The sequence below is a fragment of the Galeopterus variegatus genome, unplaced genomic scaffold (genome assembly GCF_000696425.1).
Source record: "Galeopterus variegatus unplaced genomic scaffold, G_variegatus-3.0.2 Scaffold67, whole genome shotgun sequence".
Lineage (NCBI taxonomy): Eukaryota > Metazoa > Chordata > Mammalia > Dermoptera > Cynocephalidae > Galeopterus > Galeopterus variegatus.
Window position 1 is genome coordinate 792,038 of NW_007726178.1, and position 25,399 is coordinate 817,436.

At 34.6% G+C, this 25,399-nt stretch overlaps 1 protein-coding gene across 2 annotated transcripts in view; it reads right to left on the minus strand.

Annotated features, from left to right (window-relative positions):
* PTPN12 (protein tyrosine phosphatase, non-receptor type 12) overlaps positions 1–25,399 on the minus strand; it is a 103,816-nt gene that overhangs the window by 14,040 nt on the left and 64,377 nt on the right. For both annotated transcript variants that reach the window (XM_008577529.1, XM_008577536.1), the window contains 4 exons: positions 21,950–22,016; positions 20,244–20,321; positions 20,051–20,149; positions 6,744–6,829 (listed from right to left, as the gene is read on the minus strand). In XM_008577529.1, the coding sequence (XP_008575751.1) occupies positions 6,744–6,829; positions 20,051–20,149; positions 20,244–20,321; positions 21,950–22,016 (330 nt within the window). The remainder of the gene's footprint in view (positions 1–6,743; positions 6,830–20,050; positions 20,150–20,243; positions 20,322–21,949; positions 22,017–25,399) is intronic.

The window sequence follows — 25,399 nt, forward strand, 5'->3', positions numbered from 1 at the left end:
GGCTGAGCGAGGCGCGGGAGCAACACCGAGGCTTGCAATCCCGTTGCCGGTCCCCGGTCCGGTACGGGGGCAACACTGAGGGTTGCGATCCGTTGCCGGACACGGAAAAAAGACAAAAAGACAAAAAAAAATAAAAAATAAAAATAAAAATAAATAAAAAAAAATATTTGAGACCTATCATGTTAGGCACTGTATGGTACCAGAAAAAGACAGAAAAATGAACACAGCAGTTTGGGTACCTAAGAAGTATAGAGAAATAGTGAAAAATAAGGCTAGAAAGGTAGTTGAAACCATGCTGTAAAGGCCTAGAATTTCACGTTAACAAGTTTGGACTTAAAGAAAATTTACATTTCATTTGTTTGACCAAGTCTTAAAATGAGTGTCGAGATAATCTTTGTTTCAAACTGATATTTTATGAAAACTCAAAATTACTTTCCTTATAGTAATTCAGGATGGGTTAAATATGGGGAGGAAAAATTATGGAGGTGAAGGAAATGACAACTAAAAAATTAGAACGTAGAACTTTAAAAACAAAAGACCTTCACTACTATCCGCTCTTATAGGGATAGTTTATCCTTTCTTATAGATAAAATATCATATAATGAAAAAAAGCATTGGACTGGAAGATATGAGATTTGTGTTCTCAGCTGAACTCTGCTAGCCTAGTCAGGTCAACCACTTTTGGAACCAGCTATATTAACATCCATGTGATCAAGATCACTGTTCAAACACTGAGTTCATTATAACGCTTATCAATTTGACATATCATCAACTGCCTACAGAATGAATAGAGAATACATGGTGATCTAAAAAAGGAAGATGAGACAACCTATATAATAGATGTTAAATCAATGCTAATGATTATTTTTTAACTACCTAAAATTGTAGTATCTCCTATACTACTTACACTTAGGAGTTGAGAAAGATGCTCCACCTGCAATCTTTTCTGACCTCTATCAATACTTTTTAATACATCTGAGATCAAAGGTATTTCTAATGGTGAAAAGGAACACAAAAATTAGAAAGAAAAGGACTAAAGCACAGAAAGAATAGAAAATTAGAGAACTACAGTAAAATCATGCATAACCCTACTAAAATCTACTCTAATGCATCTTAAAGGATGCCCAATTGGAATGAATAATTTAATTAGAACTTCAAAAGTTTTATGTAGTCAAATATATCAATGTTATCCTTTGTGATTTCCTTTATCTCTTCTATTATAATTCCCTTCTACGAGTTTGTCAAACATTAAATTTTATTTTGTTTTTAATGATTTGACTTTTTGTATTTAATTTATTTAACCATCTGAAGCTTATGATAAAAAGATTTAAATATTTTTTTTCCCAGTGTAGTGGATTGAATTATGTCCCTGCAAAACTCATTGAAGTTTGAATTGTGTCCCCCAAGTTTTATGTATTAGAAACTTAGCCCCCATTGTTACTATTAAGAGGGTGGGAAATCCTATTATGGAATTGAAAGGTGGAGCTTTGAAGAGGTGATTGGACTGTAGGACCATGCAGTAGTGAATGGATTAAAAATGGTGGTAAGGGGCATGGTTCTGAGGGCTTTAAAAGAAGAGGAGAGTCTGTCTTGCTCTCTCTGCTCCACCATTTTTGCAGTGTGATACCCTGCCATCACTGAAGTCACCACCAAAGAAAGCCTTCGCCAGATATGTTCCTTGGACTTTGGACTTTCTGGCCTCAGAAACTGTAAGCAATAAATTTCGTTTTCTTTATAAAATACCCAGCCCTGTGTACTTTGTTGTAAGCAACAGAAATGGACTAATACACCCAGAATGGTTAATATATTACAATGTGACTTAATAACTCGTATCTTTCATCCTATTTAGCATATATTAGATTCATTTGTAATAGGACCTATTCCCTAGTTGCCTATTCAAATCCATCAACTGATATATTCTGTTACCAGTAACAGACTTTATTTAAAAGCTAAATTACATTTAACTTTTCCAAACAAGAATTAAATTAAAATTTTTCATTAATGCAAATGAATACATTTCTATTTAAGGTTCTACCTTCTACCTAGGTAAGGTTATTTTCAGGTATTTTATGTCCTGAAAGGGATCTCTCTTTTCATCTCTTCATCTCCTATTTGGATGACTTATAGAAGAGCTACTAACTAATACTTCTACTTTTATCCAGGCACTTTGCTCCTCCTTTTTTTATAAATTTACCATTTTTAGGCAACTTACTTGGGTTTAATATAGCTGTTTTAAAAAGAAAATCAGCAAAAGGAAAATAATATTTCAAAAAGAAACAAAGAATTTTTTTTAAACAGAAAAAACAGTGAAGTAGAATAATATGTTTTGTGTGATATAGATTTCTCCCATCACCTGATCTTCTATACTTGCCATTTTTCCAAGGTTCTAGGTCACCAATTTTCCACCACATCCTGGGAAATTTAAGAGTTACCCAAATCAGGTACTTCAAATGCCTCTATTTGAATAGACCTTAACTCCTTGTTTTGACCCCACAAATGCTCTCATCTATCTACGATATTCTAGGAGCTATACATCTTAGAATACTCTCAACAGGAAAGGTCTGAAATTCCAGTTCATTCTCCCAGGCAACACTTAAAGAGAGTAGATACTGATGTATATTTCTGCCAGATAACAAATCTCTCTCTTTCAAGAACTCTGTTAACATTACTGTTTCCTGCTTTTCCTTTATCCTTGATCTTTTTTGTTTTTCCTTTCTTTTTTTTTTTTTTATCAAAAGTTTATTCTTAAATGTACAAGAGGCTCCAAGATAACACTTCACTCTACCTATAGGGGGCAAAAGATGTTACGGCAGGGAACCTAGAATCTAGATTCTAGAGAAGGAATCTAGATATTTAAATAGGAATGGAATCAAGAATCACCATCGCCTCAGGCACAAGGAACAGCTCAGTTTTTGTCAGATTCTTAATTCCTCCTGTAGCCAAGGGGCCCGTCCCCTTGGCTTTTGCTTTCAGTTCTTCAAGTTTTTTCTACTCCTCTTTTTGTTTCTGTTTTTAAGCCTTATCTTCCTCGTCCATCTCCTTGGGCTGTTTCTTGCCACCTTTGTGGATGGACATGGCACCTGCTGCCCTTTTTCTCTTTTTTATAGCTTTCTTTTAGTCTGCTCTTCATAAATTTTGGTGTTTATAAGGATAATCTCCATGGTATTTTGTTATATCAGAACCAGAATCTGAAAGATTTTAACCATGCCCAAGTCTTCTATTATTAGTTATATACTGAACCTTCAATAAATCTTTGTCTCTAGCCCAGACATCAAAATGTCTAAAGCAGAACCACATTCTGTCTTCATCACAATCTTATTCCTACTTAAAACTGTTTGATTAGAGAAGCATTGGAAGAAAGCATCAAGTGTATTGTCACTGTCTCTGAAATACTAAATAGGTTAAGAGAAATTTACTAAGGCACACATTTGTGTCTCCCTAGTAAATTTCTTGACAGTTTATAGAAATAGCTAATAAGGTATACTTCTAAAGTGCTGGTGTTAGTGAATAGATTACAGAGAATATTATTAGTTTAACAAAGTATATATTAAAAACAGAAAGTGAAATCTGTTATTCAAAATCTACACTATAATTTCTTTAAGTATTTTATAATTCAAAAGCATATGACATTAATTCTAATATAACAAATGTGAGCCTTCCTCTCTGGATTCTTTCTCCAATAACATGTACTGTAAACAACCAATTAACCTGTTCACTGTTATTATACTGAAAAAAGTAAAAACAGTCTATTTTTCTTACCAATCTTATGAATTTATTTTCAGTTATAACAATTTATAACAGTTCTAAAACTCATTCTAACTTAGAAGTCTCAGTATTCTTTGTGGAACACAATAAAATTCTGGCAGTTGACTCCACTGTATGAAGAAGAAATAAGATGACCTGCTCATGTAATATAAAATCACACATACATAAAACTTATGTTAAGGGACGCCCCAACCCCTACTGATCTTAACATATGCATTCTGCTTCTGTACAAATCGCTTGCTAAAATAAATGGGGAATCCAGGATGGGGAGGAGCTACAGGGCTAACCGCAAAATTAGCTTATGTACGGCTGGCTTGCTTGCATTGGCTAGATTGTGTCAGGTGTGAAAAATTCCCACCTAGCTAAAAATAAAAGCTGCGAGAGGTTTCAACTTGGGGCTGCGCTTCTCCATTGGCCTGCGTAGCCCTGGCTGCCAGAAATAAACTCTTTTCCTTTTCCTATTACCTGGTTCTCATGGGCAAATTTCTTTTACCTGTCGGATGTTGGCCATAACACTTATAGCACACATGCCCAATAAAAACCTGTCTAGAGCTGAATGAATGTTTTTCTGTTAATACTCATCTGCTAGTTCTTTATTATCTTTTTGCTTATTAAAGAATAACAGGAGTCACACTTTTGAAAAGGCATAGGAGAAAGGCTTAAAATTTAAAACATTCAATTCATCTTTTTTCTTGTAAAATTAGGAAGACACCATCACTATATGTTGTTAGAAGTAGAAGAACGTATAAATCATAAGTATCGGCGTACACTTTGAGAACCTCTACATTGGCTCAATCTGAAAAACCAAATTATAAGATATTAGGGAGTAATAGCAGGTTCCTTAATTTCCTTTAAGGCCAGTAGTTTCTTTCAGGACCCTAGAACTCTTATGTGGGACTGAAGAAGTTAGAGAACTAACAGTCTGCAGGTTTCAACTGGCTACCTTCCACAGGAGGGTAAAATGTCAATTTAGATACTAAAGTGGAACTCCAACAAAAAAGTACTACTGTGAAGGTTTGTTAGCACAATTAATATCTTGAGTATTTAAATGCTGAGAACTAACCTCGAATATATATATAGGCTTCCTGATCTTAGAGAAGTATGCAAAGGTTTTCCAGGGACTATAATAACCACTATATCTTAACATGTACCTACATGCTTTATAAATATTATCAATTGTTAACATTACTGAAAATGCTCATAGTACTATATCTCAATACAGTGAGGTAAAGAATTTTCAGAGAAGTAGTTTATCCAAGTTAATTCAATTGGTAAATACTGACGTTAAAATTTGAAATGAGACCTACCAATGTAAAAAGCCTCTTTATAGTAGGTGCTATGGATTGAATGTCCCCCCAAAACTCAATGAAGCTTGGTCCTCCGTTAACAGTAGTAAGATGGTGGGAAATCAGAATATGGCAGTGTTGAAAGGTGGGGCATTTAAGAGGTGATTGGATCTTGATGACTGTGCCCTTGTGAATGGATTAATCCATTCATGGAGTAATGGGTTAGTAGAGTTAGTGGGTTGTCACAGTAGTGGCACTCATGGCTTTATAAGGACAGAAAATGAACACATTGAAGAGCTCTTGCCATGTGATACCCCAGGTCGCCATGGGACTCTTTATAAAACCCCCTCCAAGGGCCAAGCCCATGGCGTACTCGGGAGAGTGCGGCGCTGGGAGCGCAGCAGCGCTCCCGGCTGCAGGTTTGGATCCTATATAGGGATGATTGGTGCGCTCACAGCGCTCACTGGCTGAGCGTGGTGTGGCCGCTCTCAAAAAGGACAAAAAAAAAAACCCTCCAAGAAGAAGATCCTCACCAAATATGTTCCCTGAACCTTGGAGTTCCAGTGTCAAAAACTAAGAAATACGTTTCATTTTCTTATAAGCTACCCAGTTTCATATATTCTGTTATAAGCAACAGAAAATGAACTAATATGACAAGGTATACTGCCTCTTTCTGTACTTAGAAGATGCCTTCATGGGCAATTAGAACATTGCATGGTCAAAACTGAGACGAAATAAATTGCTCCTGAGGAATTCAGGGATTCTGACCAAACCTTTAGTTAATGAGAAAAGTTGCATGCTTTTTCTTTTGCAAAGAGGGATGATCTCATTAAGATAATCTCTTGGCAATTAGCAACTCAATGCCAAGACCCAACTCTAGCCACCTCACCCAGCTTTAGTCAACTTCTACCAAACTTTTAAGGAGGAAAGAATTCGTGAACCCTGTATAAAAGAATCCTACTTTGTGGGAAGGTCAACCAGTTTGGGCAGATCTATGTGCAAGAAAAGACTCTATAAAATATCCTGACAGTTTTATTTAATCCTTAAGACAATACTTAAACAAACAGTCCCCCCAAGGATTAAAGTGACTTACTCACAACCCCAGAGCTAAATGGCTGAAAAGGATTTGAAACTATATCCTTCTGACTCTATCTATATTCTTTCCATACTACCACATAACTGACCTAGCTGCTACCCTGAAAAAGAAGGGAGGGGGGAAAAAAGGACAGGGATATATGTGATTTTAATTATTATAAATGAACTTGGTATGAAAGCAAGAAAAACCAGAGAGAAATAAACCTATCTTTGCTAGTAAGGCTGTTAAACATTTTCACATAACTACTTCAACATGCATACAATTTTTGGCAAGCATATGACTTGTTCAGTCATCAAGAGAAAATGAAAATTTTTAGAATAAATAAAATTTTATTTGTACCATGTAACAAAACATGAGCTATAATCAACTCATGATTGTGCCCACTGCTCTGGTACAGTGTACTACTGAAATTTTATCCAAAATGAAACAAAAATTTTAGTACAACAGTAATAAATCAGTTGTCACACATATGCTACATCCTAAAAGAATGATAAAGTTATAAAAGTAGCTTAGAAATATTCAGAAGTTATTTTTAATTAAACAGTGAGTAAAATAAAAGTATCCTTTCAAAGGAAATGTTCAAAGATATAAAATACCTGCGAGTTCTGGGTGGTTTTGGAGGAGGAGAATCTTGTTTATCAGGATCTATGGAGCTGATTATATTTTCAGTGTTAATTTCATTCTGCCAAGGGAAAAAAAAATACTTGAGTAAAGTTAGGAGAAAAATCATTTTCCTTCCTCAAGTTTCAAATAAATCATTTCTGGGCTTTTGAATTCTTAGAACAATGCCAATTCTTCCAAGTAACAAAATGGGTCATATACACTGGCTCTATATTTTAACTTCAAGGACCAAACTTCAATCGGAGAGATTAATATGAAAAAAAAACAGCTCATCCTAGTTACTGAAAGATCAATTGTGTACAGTAGCATTTCAACACATGGTACTGTAAAAGAACATATCTCCCAAGAAAATAAAGATTAAAGAAGGTAGCTTTTTCCCAGGGATTGCTACCACTAGAAATTTAGTATGTGCAGAGAGGGAAAAAAGCCAACAAAATACAGCTTATATCTTTCACTTTTCCCATCTTCTTTTGAACTGCTTTATCGTGATTCCCCATTACTACCTAGTACTTTTAAATTGGTCCCAGAAGTCACTTCAGTCATTCCTTGCCCCACCCTTCCTCTGTCACCATGTGGAGTGCCCTACTCCCTTGGGAATATAGCCCCCCTATTACTGACGAACCAAATGGACCCAAAGAAAGGAAGGGAGAGCCCATCCAGGGATGTCCTTGGTTCTTGCTGGTCACAAGGACCAATGACACCATTAACAATGATGCTCCAGAGTTAATACAGCTATAAGAATCTTAGGTTTAGAACAGCAAATACAGGAGCTGTGAAATTACTATATAAAATATTGCCTTGAATTAGTTTCACTCTCAGGAAGTACTTCATATTTATCTAGCTAGGCTATGCTAATTCTGGGTCAAAAGACAGGAATAATATTCAACCTTGCCCACATTGCAGATAATTTCAGAAAAAGCCATCTTTGCATATTCCATAAATTAAGGAGGTCTGAAACTGTAGCTGTGTTTTATTGTTGTTTTTAATCAAAATGCACTTCTACCATGACTATCATGGTGGCTTCTTTGTCTTTATAACTATTATTTCAAGTATTTCCAACTAAAGAAAATAGAAATATCAACTTCCATCAATTTTTATTTTTATTTTTTATTTTTTCCTTTTTGTCTTTTTTCGTGTCTGGCAACGGATCGCAACCCTCAGTGTCGCGCCCGTACCGGACCGGGACCGGCAACGGGATCGCAACCCTCGGTGCTGCGCCCACACCTCGCTCAGCCAGTGAGCGGGAACCGGTCTGTATGTGGGATCCGAACCCTCGGCGGGAACGCCACCGTGCTCCCAAGCGGCGCACTGTAGCAGTGCACCACCGGGCTGGCCCTTCCATCAATTTTTAGTGCACCCTGTCTTCTGATATATAATCTGATGGATTAGAAGAGCTTTACACATCTAACTACCTGACCAGAACAAGAGTTAAATCCTAAGACTAGGAGTGTTCATCATTAATTAAAGTCACCTACCATAATCGAGGCATCTGTTGCAGAGATATCTGCTATAAGAAGGGTAACCATATATAATTTATTGTCCAAATCAGGGCTCTTTGGAGAATGAAGAGGAGCACTATTAATTATTACACCTAGACCACAAGTATAAACTTAGGCAAATCAGGACTTTTAGTCACAACAGTTTTAGGTGCTCAGCCACCACCAGAATTTAGAGACACTGCATCATAACAACAAGTGACATATACTGATTCATTTGCTTATTATTTTCATTAATCACAAAATCATACTCCAATAACTCCCATTAATATTTTGTACCAAAATCTGTACATATTTGCATTAACTAGTTTAATAAAAATTAAAGGTGAACCATATAAAATTGCTTCTATGAATAGTTTCTAACCTACAAAACACAGCTATTTTTTGTAATACAACATAAGTAACTTTGCTGCCAAATGAATATAATATCAAATTCGCAAAAACAATAAAACAAACTTACAAATATACAGTAACAAAAATAGCATGGTACTGGCATAAAAACAGACACATGGACCAATGAAACAGAATAGAGAACTCAGAAATCAACCCATGTGTTTACTGTCAACTGATCTTTGACAAAGGCTCCAAGAACATACATTGGGGAAAAGACTACCTCTTCAATAAATGGTGCTGGGGGGCCGGCCCGTGGCTCACTCGGGAGAGTGTGGTGTTGATAACACCAAGGCCATGGGTTTGGATCCCACATAGGGATGGCCAGTTCTCTCACTGGCTGAGTGTGGTGCTGACAACAACAAGCCATGGGTTAAGATCCCCTTTCTGGTCATCTTTAAAAAAAAAAAAAAAGGTGCTGGGAAAACTTGATATCCATTTGTAGAAGAATGAAACTTGATCTGTACCTCTCACCATATACCAAAATCAACTTGAAATGAATTAGAGACAAATACAAGGCCTGAAACTTTAAAACTCCTAGAAGAAAACATATGAGAAATGCTCCAGTATTTAGTACTGGGCAATTACTTTATGAATAACACCCCAAAAGGACAGCAACAAAAGAAAAAATAAACAAATGGAATTATATCAAACTAAAATGCTTCTGCACAGCAAAGGAAACAATCAATAGAGTAAAAAGACATCCTACAGAATGGTAGAAAATATTTGCAAACTATGCATCTGACCAGGGATTAATATCCAGAATATACAAAAAGCTAATGTTGCAGCAAAAAACCCAAATAATCCAATTAAAAAATGGGCAAAGGAGCTGAATAGACATTTCTCAAAAGAAGATATACAAATGGCCAATAAGTATATGAAAAATGCTCAACATCACTAATCATCAGGTAAATGTAAATCAAAACTACTCTGAGATATCACCTAACCCCAATCAGACTGGCTATTATAAAAAAGAGAATAACAAATGCTGGCAAGGATGTGGAGAAAGAGGAAACCTCCTGCACTGTTGGTGGGACTGTAAATTAGTACAGCCATTATGGAGAACAGTGTGGAGTTTCCTTAAACAACTACAGATAGAACTTCCATATGATCCAGCAATCCCACTACTGAGGATATATCCAGAGGACTGGAAAACATCAGGTCGAAGGGATACCTGCACTCCCATGTTTAATGCAGCTCTATTTACAATAGCTAGGCAATGGGACCAACCTAAATGTCCATCAATGGCCAACTGGATAAGAAAATTGTGGTATATATACACAATGGGATACTACTCAGCCATAAAAAAGAATAAAATTCTACCATTTGTAGCAACGAGGATGAGCCTGGAGAAAATTATTCTAAGTGAAACAACCCAAGGAACAGAAAGAAAAATACCACATGTTCTCACTCATAACCAGGAACTGAATCCATAAATAAATGAACAATAAAGAGAGACAGAGAGAAACAACTATCAGTAATACACTGAACTTTTAGAAAACTTAGAGGTAGAAAAAGGGAGGGGGGAGGGAGAGGGGGCTAATGAGAAATTGGTCAATGGATACAAAGAATGATTGTGTATTGTAATGATGAATAAGCTAATTATACTGATCTAACCACCAGGCATTGTACACAATTATTGAAAATCAACGTTGTACCCCACATGTATGTATAATAAAAGAAAAACAAAAAAAAACCCAAAAACTAAGTTTTCAGAGAGCATTTTGGATTTTGGAACTAATGGTAAGTCATTGTGAAATACAATGAACAAAGTCAGCAATAGAGAGGATACAAAAATGTAAAGAACATGGTACTTAAAGAAGTATGTAGTCTGGTAATACCAAACAAGTAAAAGGGTAATAACAATACTATGAAGTTATAAAATCAGAGGAAGGAGATGTAGTTGAGAATAATAAGAATATAACTGAGATATTGAGAAGTTGAGAACATTAAGGTAGGATATAGAATGGCACTGAGGGATGGATAAGGTTTTGACAAAAAAAATAAATAAAGAATGGGGGTTAGAAGAGAAAGAATAAGTGGAGGGAAGAAGGAAAAAGTAAGGGCATTTGTAGGCAAATTACCACATGTACCAAAGGAAAGAAGGTGTCATGAAGGATTCCTCATTCTGGGTGAAAGAGTGACACAGCCATTAACAGAACAAGCCAAGGAGGAAGAACTTCTGGGGAAGATAAGCTTTCTGAGCATGCTGAGTTTTATATGATGAAAAGAATCAATGTGGCAATGCAGAACTGCAACTCAAGAGAGAGCCATTGCCTGAACAACATGAACAAAACCTACTAGTCACCAAACTTTACAACAGAAAAATGTTCTTTTTGGATTCTGTAGTATTTTTTTACAATAACGTTTGCTATACTCTTACATCTGCTGACCCTCTTTTATTACCTACAGTTTTTGAGCCCACATTTGTCCTAATATATCAGCTCTCTTTAGCTGATTTCATTACTAGTTGAAGCAATCACCAACTTTTGAAATTGAAAGGAATTTTAGAAATTAAATAACTCACTGGAAATTAGGTTCTAGTGTATTCTCTTTTTTCAAGCAGAGTTTGCTCAAGTTATTTTGTGTACTAATATTTTCCATATAACAGAACTATATAAAATGCCACAAAAGAAAAATCAGAACCTAATTATCAAATATTTAAGGATATATTATCAGCTGCAGAACAAAATAAATACTAAAACAGGGTGCTTTAAAAATAAATATTATGTTTGAGAAAAAAATATTCGGAATTCAATATTACATCTAAAATGCACAACACAAACACAACAGAAGAACCATAACAAAAACTATTAGCACTATTAGTCATTCTAGAATTGAAAATCTTGGTATTGACATTACCAGTCATAATGGTATCTTTTATACACTAGATAAAAAGGTATGACTACAACTTCTGTTGCTCGGGTGCTAGACTTGGCAATTAAGCAGTGTGTGGCTATGAAGGGTAACTCTTCTTCACGCAGGAGTTTACAGTGTTGTATAGGATGCAGTTGCCACATTTGGGACCCTAGGGACCTTGCAATACAGTTATCTCTGCACTTACATTCTCTCCCCAAGATGGATGGTGACACTTAACAGGGCAAGACCCTGCACTCACAGCCCAAGGATTGACACATGGGAAATCTGACCCTTATTTTCAGGTTACAGCTCAGTTTAATTCTTCCACATAGCCAATTGTGCTATTATTGTTTGGGCTTCAATTATTTTTTGTTCGTTTGCAAAAACAATCCATGGTCATTGTATTTTAAATTTATTTTTTACAGAGAAGCACAAGGAAGAAACAAAAATAAATTATAATCCTAACACCAAGAGAGAATAACTTAAAAAAAAAAAAAGATAAAAAGGCATGCATATACACCTTACAGATGTTTACTTACTGACATGTTCCTCAATTCTCACAATGACTCAGAATTCAGAATTAATTTTCTTTAGATCTACTCTGGGAAGTCATTAGTTGTAGATACCTCTAACATATATCATTTATTGTACAGTCTTATATTACCAATTAGTATTTAAAACTAAAATTTCTACAAAAATTCTGGAACATAGCGCATTTTTAAAAACCATTTACCTCTCAATTAAGTTGTCAGAGAAATAATAAGTGAAGATTTATTGTTTCTCATAGCATAGCTTCAGAATGGTATGGTGAGTACATATTTCAAAACATTTTACGCAACCATACAGTCCTAAAATAAATTTTCCCAATTTTTTAGATTCCACATTTTCTCTAACTAGGATTTACAGTCTTCAACCACAAACAGCCGTCCTATAAAAACAATTATCTATATTTAAAAGCTCCCAGAAAACAATATTTAAGAGGAAAATATTGAAAAAGTTATCAAAAGTGACAATCTATATGTCTATCCTTTTTTTATCCATTCACCCATTAAAATATGTATCTCTCACCCAAACATTTAATGTGTGTCTACTATGTACCAGGTAATGAGATAAGAAGCAGGTTTAAAGTAACCACTTATATGCTATTGGGTATTACGTCATCCCATCTCTGGCAATATATGATTTCCCCTCATATTCCTTAGTCATTTGTAAACCTCTGACCCATCACAAACACTCCTTGACAAAATTATAATCCTAGTGTGGATTTCCGACTTAAAAATGAGAGAACATGGCTGGCCTGTGGCTCACTTGGGAGAGTGTGGTGCTGATAACACCAAGGCCAAGGGTTTGGATCCCTATATAGGGATGGCCGATTAGCTCACTTAGGAGAGCGTGGTGCTGACAATACCAAATCAAGGGTTAAGATCCCCTTACTGGTCATCTTTAAAAAAAAAAAAGGGGGGGGGGAGAACAATGCAATATTTCACACGTCATTTTCTATAAATTACTTAAATATAGTTAAGAGCTTTTTAAAAATGCAACAATGCATATTATAATAAAATAATTTCCTATACATTTAAAAACTGTAACAGTAAGAATATATCTTTCACTTATAGGAAATAGTAGTCAAAAACACCTATATTTTCCAAGTATAAAAACCTTAACTTTGAAATTAACTTTGCATTTATGAAATAAAATGGAAGTATTTTACAATTAAAGTTTAAAGAAAAATGTATAGCCTACTCAGCTTTTTGAAATATTAAAGTTCTCAATTAGATAAAGTTATACAAAATAATATATAAACATCCTATTTTATATTATAAAATTTTGGCTAGATTCAGAACAGGTTAAAACAGGATTTAATTAAACTAAAGGGAAAAAGAGATGGCAACGTACAAGGCCTAGCTGCTCAATGATTCCTACTTAATGAAGAAATAAGAATGAGGTCATATATATAAATCTTAAAACCCTGAATTGTTACCTGGCTAATAAAGGAAATACACAGTTCCTAAAACCGATGGACAAAATTAGATTATCTTAACATATTGAGATCAGCATTTCTTAACAAATCTCTCATTTGGAAAACCAAGAAATTTCAAACAAATAGTCTGGAAAATTGACAGAATCATTTAAAGGGGAAAAAAGTAAAGCAAAAGTTATAAATTTTGCAACTCATTTCCTCATACTTGGTTTATCACATGATATATATCATAGATTCAATGATGAAGATGTAAAGAAATTCTACCAAAGAAACCCAAAATACAGGCCGGCCCGTGGCTCACTCGGTAGAGTGCGGTGCTGATAACACCAAGGCCACAGGTTCAGATCCTGTATAGGGATGGCCGGTTTGCTCACTGGCTGAGCGTGGTGCTGACAACACCAAGCCAAGGGTTGAGATTCCCTTACCGGTCATCTTTTAAAAAAAAAAAGAAACCCAAAATACTTCAGCCCCTTCAGGGACAAGGCAATTATATATAGAAAGGAAACAAGAGAACTGGTTAGAAAACAGAGACAGAAATAAGAACACTATGAGAATACAGCATTTTTCTCAGGTCAAAATACTGAATACCGAGGCCCCAAGACAGCAGTGCTGAACTGACAACCCCCATGCGACCCAGGCCAGGTGAGTCCCCACCCTGAGAGGTCCAATCAGCTGACCCCAGGCCCTGAGGCAGCAACAAGCAGTTGAGGGACAGCAAAACTCCCTGCCACTGCTGCAGACGCCAGGGTGGAATGAATGGACTGTGAAAGCTCTGCCACAATGACTAAACACCAATGGAGAGATACTAGAAATGTGAAAAACCAAGAAAGTATGACACCACCAAAGGAATATAACCACTCTCAAGTTCTAGATCCTCCTATAGAACAGGAAGTTCTTTAAATAGACGGACAAGGAATTTCGAGCAACAATTCTAAGGAAACTAAATGAGGTACAAGAAGACTCAGTTAGACAACAGAACAAAATGAGAAAAAGTATACAGGACCCAAAAGAGGAAATGTACAAAAAAATCATTGCCCTGAAAAAAAATATAGCAGAGCTTGTAGAGCTGAAAATTCATTCAATGAAATAAAAAAACACAACAGAGAACTTAACCAGCAGGCTAGAACAACCAGAAGAGAGAATCCCTGACCTTGAGGACAGCCAGTTTGATTTAACACAGACAGATGAGAAAAGAATTTAAAAAATTGAAGAAAATCTAAGAGAGATAACAGACAACCTTAAGCATTCAAACATCTGAATCATGGGCATTGCAGAAGGGGAGGAAAAGGCACTGAAAACATATTCAGTGAAATAATAGCAGAAAACTTCCCAGGTACAGGGAGAGATACAGATCTTCAGATTCAAGAGGCTCAAAGATCCCCAAACATATTCAACTGCAAAAGGTCCTCTCTAAGATGTTATAGTCAAAGTGGCAAAACTCAAAGACAAAGTGAGAATCTTAAAAGCTATAAGACAGAAGTATCAAGTCACCTATAAGGGAGCCCCTATCAGACTGACATCAAACTTTTCATCAGAAACCCTAAAAGCCAAAAGAGAATGGGATGATATATTCAAAATACTAAAAGGCAAAAATTGCCAGCCAAGAATACTTTACCCATCAAGGCTATCCTTCTGAAATGAAGGACAAATAGTATATTTCCCAGACAAACAAAAACTGTAGGAGTTCACTACTATATGACCAGCCTTACAAGAAATTCTCAAGGGAGTACTGGGTCTGGTACCTGAGAAACAACCATCATTACCATGAATACTCCAGAAAGAAAAAAACCCACCAGTAAAATAAAAATGCTAACAATAAAAAGACAAAAAGTTTACCATCCCAAGAAAGCAACAAACACAGAAGATAAAATCAGAAAGAAGGAACAAAAGATACTTAAAACATCCAAACAAAAATCAATAAAATGCCAGGAATAAACCAACACCTTTCAATAATAACTCTTGAAGACTGGATTAAAAAATATGGACCCAACAATATGCTGCCTTCAAGAGACTCACCTCACCTGTAAAGATACAGATAAACTAAGAGTGAAAGGATGGAAAAAGATATATCACACAAATAGAAATGAAAAACAAGCTGGAGTAGCTATTCTTATATCAAATAGACTTTAAACCAAAATCCATAAAAAGAGGTAAAGAAGGCCACTATATATAATGATAAAAGGATCTATCCAACAAGAAGACATATCATAAATATATATGCACCCAACATTGGAGCAGCCAGACTTATAAAGCAAACACTATTAGACCTAAAGAAAGAGACAGACTAACCCCACTCTCAACATTGGACAGATCATCTCGGAAAAAAATCAACACAGAAACACAAGATCTAAAGAACACTTTAGACCAATTGGACTTGGCAGATATCTACAAAACATTTCATCCAACAACCTCAGAATATACATTCTTTTCATCAGGACATGGAATGTTCTCCAGGATAGACCACTTGGTAGGCCACAAATCAAATCTCAACAAATTCAAAACAATTGGAATTATTCCATGTAGTTTTTCAGACCACAATGGATTAAAACTAGTACTCAATAACAAATGAAACTCTGTATATTGCTCAAATACATGGAAATTACACAACATTTTACTCAATGACATATGGGTCCAAGAAGAAATTAAACAGGAAATCAAAAAATTTATTGAAACTAATGAAAATAATGATACATCATACCAAAACCTGTGGGATACTGCAAAAGCAGTACTAAGGAGGAAATTTATCACATTAAATGCTTACTTCAGAAGAATGGAGAGATGGCAAGTAAACAACCTAACACTTCACTTTAAAGAACTTTAGAAAAACAAGAACAACCCAAACCCAGAGTTAGTACACAAAAAGAAATAATTAAGGTCAGAGAAGAAACTAAATGAAACAGAAACCCAAAAAACTATTCAAAAGATCAATGAAACAAAAAGTCAGCTTTTTAAAAAGGTAAATAGAATTGAAAAACCATTAGCAAGGCTAACAAAAAAGAGAAGACCCAAATAACAAAAATCAGAAATGAAAAAGGTGATATTACAACCGATACACTCAGAAATACAGGGAATCATTAGAGACTACTATAAACAACTACATGCCAACAAATTTGAAAATCTGGAGAAAACAGATAAATTTCTGGACACACAAAAACTACCAAGACTGAGCTAAGATACAGAAAATCTTAACAGACCAATAACAGTCAAAGAGATTAAAGCTGTTATCAGCAATCTCCCAACAAAGAAAAGCCCAGGACCCAATGGCTTAACTGCAGAATCCTACTAAACCTTTAAAGAATTAATACCAATTCTCTACAAACTACTCCAAAAAGTTGAAACAGAGGCCATTCTCCCAAACTCATTCTATGAGGCAAACATCACTGTGATACCAAAACCAGACAAAGATACAACAAAAAAGAAAAAGGCCAATATCTTTGATGAATATAGAGGCAAAAATTCTCAATAAAATACTAGCTTATAGAATACAGCAACACATACGTAAAATTATACACCAAGATCAAGTGGGATTCATCACAAGAATGCAAGGTTGGTCCAACATATGCAAATCAATAAATGTGATACACCACATCAACAAAATCAAAGACAAAAACCACACGATCATTTCTATAGATGCTGAAAAAGCATTTGACAAAATTCAACATTACTTCATAATAAAGACTCTCTATAAATTGGGTATGGTGGAGTATCTTAACACAATTAAAGCCATATATGACAAACCCACTGCCAATATCATCCTGAACAGGAACAAGACAAGGATGCCCACTCCTGCCACTCCTATTCAACACAGTGTTGGAAGTACTAGCCCAGAGCAATGAGGAAAGAGAAAGAAATAAAGGGCATCCAGATTAGAAAAGATAAAGTCAAACTGTCCCTGTTTGTAGATAATATATGTAGATAATATGATCCTATATGTAGAAAAGCCTAAAGACTCTATGGAAAAAAAACCTTAAAAGTTGATAAATGATTTTAGCAAAGTTGCAAGATACAAAATCAACACGTGAAAATCAGCAGCATTTTTATACTCCAAGAATGAAGTAGCAGAAAAAGAAATGAAGAAAGCTAGCCCATTTACAATAGTCACCAAAAAAATAAATTACCTAAGAATAAAGTCAACCAAGGATGTGAAAAATCTCTACAACAAGAACTATAAACCACTGTTGAGAGATATTAAAGAGGACACAAGAAGATGGAAAGATAACCTAGGCTCTTGGGTTGGAAAAATTAACACTGTGAAAATGTCTGTACCACCCAAAGTGATATACCGATAAATGCAACCCCCATCAAAATTCCAATGACATTTTTCTCAGAAATGGAAAAAACAATCCCAACATTCATATGGGATAACAAAAAAACCATGAATAGCCAAAGCAATCCTGAGCAAAAAAATAATAAAGCTGGGGATATAACATTACCTGACTTTAAACTACACTACAAAGCTGTAGTAATCAAAACAGCACAGAACAGGCATAAAAACAGACACATGAACCAATGGAACAGAATAGAGAATCCAGAAATCAACCCATATACCTACAACCATCTGATCTTTAACAAAGGCACCAAGTCTATGCACTGGGGCAGAGACTGCTTCTTCAGTAAATGGTGCTGGGAAAACTGGACATTCATATTGAGGAGAATGAATCTAGACCTGCACCTCTCACCAAATACCAAAAACAACTCAAAATGGATTAAAGAATTAAATTACGTCCTGAAACAATAAAACTCCATAAAGAAAACATAGGGAAAACACTCCAGGAAGTACAATTGGGTACAGACTTTATGAATACGACCCCAAAAGCACAGGCAACCAAAGGAAAAGTAAACAAATGGGATTATATCAAACTAAAAAGCTTCTGCACAGCAAAAGAAACAATTAACAGCAAAAAGACAACCAACATAGTGGGAGAAAATATTTGCAAAATATACATCTGACGAAGAATTAATATCCAGAATATACAAGGAACTCAAACAACTTAACAGCAAAAAAACAAGTAACTCAATTAAAAAATGGGCAGCTGAACAGGCATTTCTCAAAAGAAGATATACAAATGGCCAACAGACACATGAAAAAATGTTCAACATCACTCAGCATTCAGGAAATGAAAATCAAAACCACTTAGACATGCCATCTCACTCCAGTTAGGATGGCTAATATCCAAAAGACTGAGAATGATAAATACTGGTGAGGATGCAGAGAAAAAGGAACCCTCCTACACTGCTGGTGGGACTGCAAAATTGTGCAGCCTTTATGGAAAATGGTATGGGCGTTCCTCAAACAGTTACAGATAGATCTACCATATGACTGAGCTATTCCACTGCTGCGTATATACCCAGAAGAATGGAAATCATCATGTCAAAGGGATACCTGTACTCCCATGTTTATTGCAGCACTATTTACAGTAGCCAAGAGTTGGAACCAGCCTAAATGCCCATCATCAGACGAGTGGATGAGGAAAATGTGGCATATCTACACAATGGAATACTACTCTGCTATTAAAAAAAAAAAAAAAAAACGAAATACTACCATTTGCAGCAACATGGATGGACTTAGAGAAAATTATATTAAGTGAAATAAGCCAAGCACAGAAAGAGAAATACCTCATGTTCTCACTTATTTGAGAGCTAATAAAAATAAGTAAATATACAAACAAATGAATGGGGGGGGAGGGAGAAAAAGACACAACAATCACAACAATTCCTTGAACTTGTTAAGACAAGTGAACAGATAAAATGTTGATGGTAGGGAGAAGTGAAAAGGAGGAATGGGTAAAGGGACACTGTATATCGGTAAATTAAAATTAAAAGAAAAAAAAAGAAATATGAACATGAACAAGATAAAACTGTGTCTTAGGAAGCTGGTATTTTAGTGCCTACAGTTTTCAAAGATCGTGTTCTTCAGCTACATTATGCATCACTGTTGTTTTAAAATGTACGGGCATTGTATCAAGCATTGAATAAAGGACTGTATAAAGGAAAAAAAGAAAATTCTGAATACCCAATAAGATTTTTTAAGGCTTGAATGACATTGAACTGAAACACACCAAAAAAGGGACTTAATTGTGGCCTATAATTCTGTTTAATTAAAAAGCATATAAGTCGAGGGTTCGGATCCCGTACTGGCTAGCCACAAAATGAAAAAAACATATAAGAAGAAAATAAAATTGAGATAGAATCAACTTATAATTACTTAGGTGGAGGTGAAAGGGAAGAGGAGAGAGAACAATGCAGTAAATTTTTTTAAAAGTAATTTTTACTTGAAACAATAACGAATTATACAATTTTTAACATAAGATCTTCTTACCGACCCTTATTTTATTTATAATGTTATTTAACTTGTATTGGAGTCATTAAATATCTATCATAATAATAAAGATACAAACAGGAAGAAGGAAATGAGTCAACAAAATCCAGGTTAAGTTTAAATAACTGTCATGAATATTCTCATGGTAGATAAAACACAAAATAATAATTAAAAGTAAATATTACATCTTGGTAAAAAGTAAAAGTTTACTGTAATTAATAGGCCAAGAACACCTACCACTCCATCAGGAATTTTCTGGGTTCCATGAATTTCATATAGTTGTAGCTGTTTTTCAAACAGTTGAGCAATAGCTCTGTGAACAAGCTCATATTGTTCCTATTAGGGAGAAAAGGAAGGGAGAAGACATTTAAAAAAACCCAAGAAGGCATTTATAGAAATATAGTTTATAAAGTGAAATAAACAACTATACCTTTGTTTGTACTGCAGAATGCCTTTGTGTTCTCATTTCTTGTATTAAATTAAACACATTAAATTCCTCTGGTATTTTCTAAAACAAAGAATTTAATACATAAACTTTGGACAACTATTCAGAAAACAGTAAAACACCCTTCAACTTTTCAGAACTATATATATGCTAGACTGATGAAAAAGATTTGATTCCCCAGGTTATTGCTTGGGAGTCAATACAGATCAAAAGATTTTCATATCGAGTCTTAATCTAAGGCCTAAGATCACATTTATGTTAAGCCCAACTCAATCAAATAGTGACCATGTTCGAAATACACAATTTTTATAATGACCAGATGTTTATTTTGTTTGCTGGCAGTCATTTAAATGTCTCTTCCCAATCCAATTTTAATCTTTGACTCTTATGTTAAAATGTGATTAACTTCTAGTTACATTTTGCTCACTTAAACATTTTCATTTGAGAATTAGGAGATGATTATGGTTTTTGAGAAATACAAAATATTTAACTCCAGAGATCTTTAAAACTTAAAATATTCCCTAGAAAAAATAAAAAATAGAAAAGATGGCAGGTAAAAAAAAGAGAAAGAATAAGGGGAAGAAAGGAAAAAAAAAACCTAAACATTTTATTAATCCTTTTTTATATAAGACACAGATTGACATATTCATAGAAACTATAAAGCTGTGGAGGATTAAAAACTCCTCCTAATGCACAGAAAATAAAGGTATTATGGTACCAGCAAAATAACCAAATATATACACAATGAGGAGACTCATGTTTTTCAAATCTATGATGAGGGCTGTGTTTTATTTATCTCTGTATTCTCCAGAGTATCAAACACAACTTCTTGCCTATATTAGTGGTAAAAACAACAATATCAACAGTAATAAAAATTAACAATGAACTGAGAACTTGCTACATGCCAAACATAGTTCTGGAGAACTTTACAAAGGTTAACTTATTGATTCTTATGCATTAGAACTATTATGATACCCATTTTCAGATGAAGAAATTAAGGCACAATGGATTAGTATTTTGACAAAGGTCCCACAGCTAGTAAAGGACAGAGCCAGAATTTTTTTTTTTCCTTTTTGTCTTTTTTCGTGTCCGGCAACGGATCGCAACCCTCAGTGTCGCGCCCGTACCGGACCAGGACCGGCAACGGGATCGCACCCGCACCTCGCTCAGCCAGTGAGCGGGAACCGCGGTCTGTATGTGGGATCCGAACCCTCGGCGGGAGCGCCGCCGCACTCCCAAGCGGCGCACTGTAGCAGTGCGCCACCGGGCCGGCCCAGAGCCAGAATTTTAATCTGGGCAGTGTGGCTCCAGAGTTAGCACTCATAACCACTATACGATAATGGCCTTAGTAGATATAAACATCTACTGAATAGAATATATTTACACCTAAAATAAATATAAAAGGCAATGCAAATTCTGTATTTGGAGAAGTCAATGTACAGTTTACATCCCTAATGCAGGTATTTATTCACCTAGAACAACACTCTTACCCTGTTGCCCAGTGCATTGTCTCAAGGCAATATGCAGCATTTATACATTTCTATGACCTTTATTTCTTACAGTCGTAAAACTGCTTCTGAAAAAGTATCATGTATAACCAAACATATGGTGTAATATATAGCAATTAATCATTAAGTATGAAAATTATAATAGATCAATTGGATATAATGCTACATAAAAATCATTCTTACCCCAGCTTTTAGTAAATTCCATGTATAATCTATGGCACAAATGGCACCTGTTCTTCCACAGCCTGCACTAAGGATATAAAGTTTGAAAAAACAATTTGATTTTTGTGATAAAAGAACTATGTAGATGAACATGTTAATATTCAGAAATAAAAAATCATTTAGGAAATTTGACAAAATACAACTTATTTCGTAAACAAACTAGAACTTAAAGTGTGTGCATAGCAATATCCTTTACGTTATTATTTATATCTTTTTAAAATTTATTTTAAGGAACTTCCAAGAATAAGTGTGACTCACAGAATACCTACAAGCCCTCACTTTGGAAGTCTAATTCTATATCAGAAAACATGTATGGCTAGCATCTTGCAGAGGTAAATTTATTCTATGTTCAAGATTGCTCTTGTATTTTACGGTAGAGGCGGAAACAGTACATAATTTCAATCTGCAATAGGTATAAGAAAGATGAAGAATGCTGTAAGCCCTAGAAACTGGTTTGAGCACCAGCAGTGATTTCACCAGAAAAACAAAGATAACTGATATGCTCTCGTCTCCTGAAAAACTAATGGGAACTGGAGAATGTAAAGTAAAATATCATAGGTATTTTGTTTTAATATATAAAAAAAATACTTTAAAGCAACTGATTACTCAACTAGAAGGAGGCACATATACCTTGAGACTGAAAATTACTATAGATGTTATTGACCTCACGAGAATAATCTTTAGGCAGAAAAAAGTTGTGTAGCATTTTAATGCATATCTTGAAACTTTTCTAAGTATCAGTTGTTTTTTAAACATGTAACCTAAAAATTCCTGACAAAAGTACAGTATAAGCAACCTAATATGATTTTTAAAAAGCTCTTAATAACATCAGTATTCATTTTTAGCTGCTGATAAATTTATGAATCCCATACATCAAAACATTTCTAAAATTTTACCTGAGTTACTGGGGCTAAATGATATATATTTAAAATTTGATAATTAAAAGTATGATAGTACAAAGACATAAACAATCAGATCAATAAAACACAAGATTAAAATTCAGAAACAGATCTGAGTATATGTAAGTATTTAGTACATAATGGTGGGCTCTCCAAAGGGTAGAGATTAGACCATTCAATAAATGGTACAGGGAAAGTTAGCTATGAATGAAGAGCGAATTGGATTCTTATCTCATACCTTAACCATAAAAAAATTCCAGATAGATTAAAAATATGTTAAAAAATAAATCTATAAAAGTACTAAAAATGATGGGCAAAATTTATACACTACTGTATTAGGAAGTCTTTCTAAGCATATTTCAATGAACAGAAACCATAAATGAAGAGATTTGCAAATCTGACTACATGACAATTTAAAACTTATATATGTCAAAAGATAGGTAGATTTAAGACAAGAAAAACCATGGTACCTACAAACATGAGTAAAAGTTAGTATCCTCAATATATATATATATATAAAGAAGCTGTATAATTATTAAAAGATGAATGCCTGCTATAAAACAATAGGCAAAATATACAAAGAAGCAATTCATAAGAAGAATATAAATGGGGGGAAGGAAGCTTGCCTGTCACACAGGCATTAAAAAACCAAAAAAGATAACACATAGTATTGGGGAGTATATGGGGAAATTAATACTCCCATATACTGACAGTGGTAAGATTAACTGGCATCAATTTTCTGGATAACAATTTTTAAACATGTATTAAAAGCATGAAAAGTTTATGTCTTTTGATCTAGAAATCCCATTCCTAAATATCTAACCTAATGAAATAACTACAGATGTGCTCAAAGATTTCACCATAAGACTGGCCACTAAAACAAATTAAAAAAAAAAAAAGACAGGCCACTGAGCATTTTAAACTGTTTTTTAAAATAACTGAAAAAGGATGAGGGGAGAAGTAATAAACTAAAGAAAGGTTAAAAATATAGTGCAGTCATAATGTATTAAGAAGAATATTTACATGATCTAGAAAGATGTACATTATATATTAAATGGGGAAATGCTCTTTGAAAAAGATACTATATACACACATACACATACTGAAAAGACACATACCAAAGTTTTAACAATGGTCATTTCTACTGAAACTAGTGGAAGAAAAAGAATTTCCTTTTATGGATGTGTTTTCTGAGCTATTATGGTTAACATACTGTTTGAGTTGTTTAAAAATATTAAATGGCCAAATTATTTTTTAACGGAAAATGTATTTCTGAACTATACCCACTAACTGAACACAACTGGTAGAACAAGAAATAATTTCAACTAACTTGTAAAGAAGTTGAGTCAAAGCAATTTATCTTTTAAATTCTACAATTAAATAGACTTTTTTTAACCAGTCAAATATTTAATTAAATGATCAACTAACCACTCAATTAGCTACAGTAAAAAATGTTTTTCCATTAACCAAGTTGTTAACTGAGTCCCACATCTCCACCAGCAAGTCACTTTCCTGTCCCATGAATAAAAAAGTCCTTTTACTTCACTATTTGTAGGCACTACAGTCAGACTGACTGGATAAGAAAACTATTTCCCTGCTACATCTCCACTAAAAAAAATCTTTTGACTATTTAAGCAATTAACCAGTAAATCTCTAAGTCTGAAAAAATTTCATTTACTTTTCATAACAAATGTGAATATAGACACAAGTCTCTTTGAGGGATAAACTGATAGCAGTTTTATAAAATAAGTACAGTGATTAGAAGGCATTTAGAAGAATATAATGTAAGAAAAACTGCCTCAGAATTCAAGTAGCTTTTATTATTTGGAAATCCATACACTGAACTATATAATGAACTTCCAAAAATTAGGTTTCAAAGTACCCTACATAATCCACATTATAATGACACCTATATTCCTAAACTACTGCAAACATTAATATACCCCCCCCCCTTGGGGGGGGGGGGGGCTGGCTGGTCCAGGGATCTGAACCCTTGACCTTGGTAAAGCTGCACTCTAACCAGTTGAGCTAACTGGCCAGCCCATAAAATTTTCTTGACTAATTCAATTTTCTATTTTTCCTTTTAAAAGGGTGTTCTCCATAACATTCCTAATTCCATAAATTTAGCTTAAAAAAAGGAAAGCCAAAGTGGCTACTACATTTTTTCTTTGTTAAGTACACTGTTTGGTATCTTTCCTTAAGTATACTTCCTTGTCAAGTTTCTTAAATACTCTATTTTTTAAAAAAGTCATCCAATGGAATCAATACTCTTAAAAGTGTTCCAAAAAGACAGCAACAATGAGTTCTATGAGCACAATCACAGGTTGTAATCTGGAAGCCACCTGGAGGAGAGAAGTTGTAAAATGAGGCAGTGAACAAAGGATTACCAATATTTAAGGATCCAAGAATCATACAGATGCTTATGATCTATGGGCCCAAACAGGCATTTCTTAATTTCCTTGACCTGATAAAAAAAAAACTTAAGAACTTCTTCTTCCCAACAAGAGTGTTT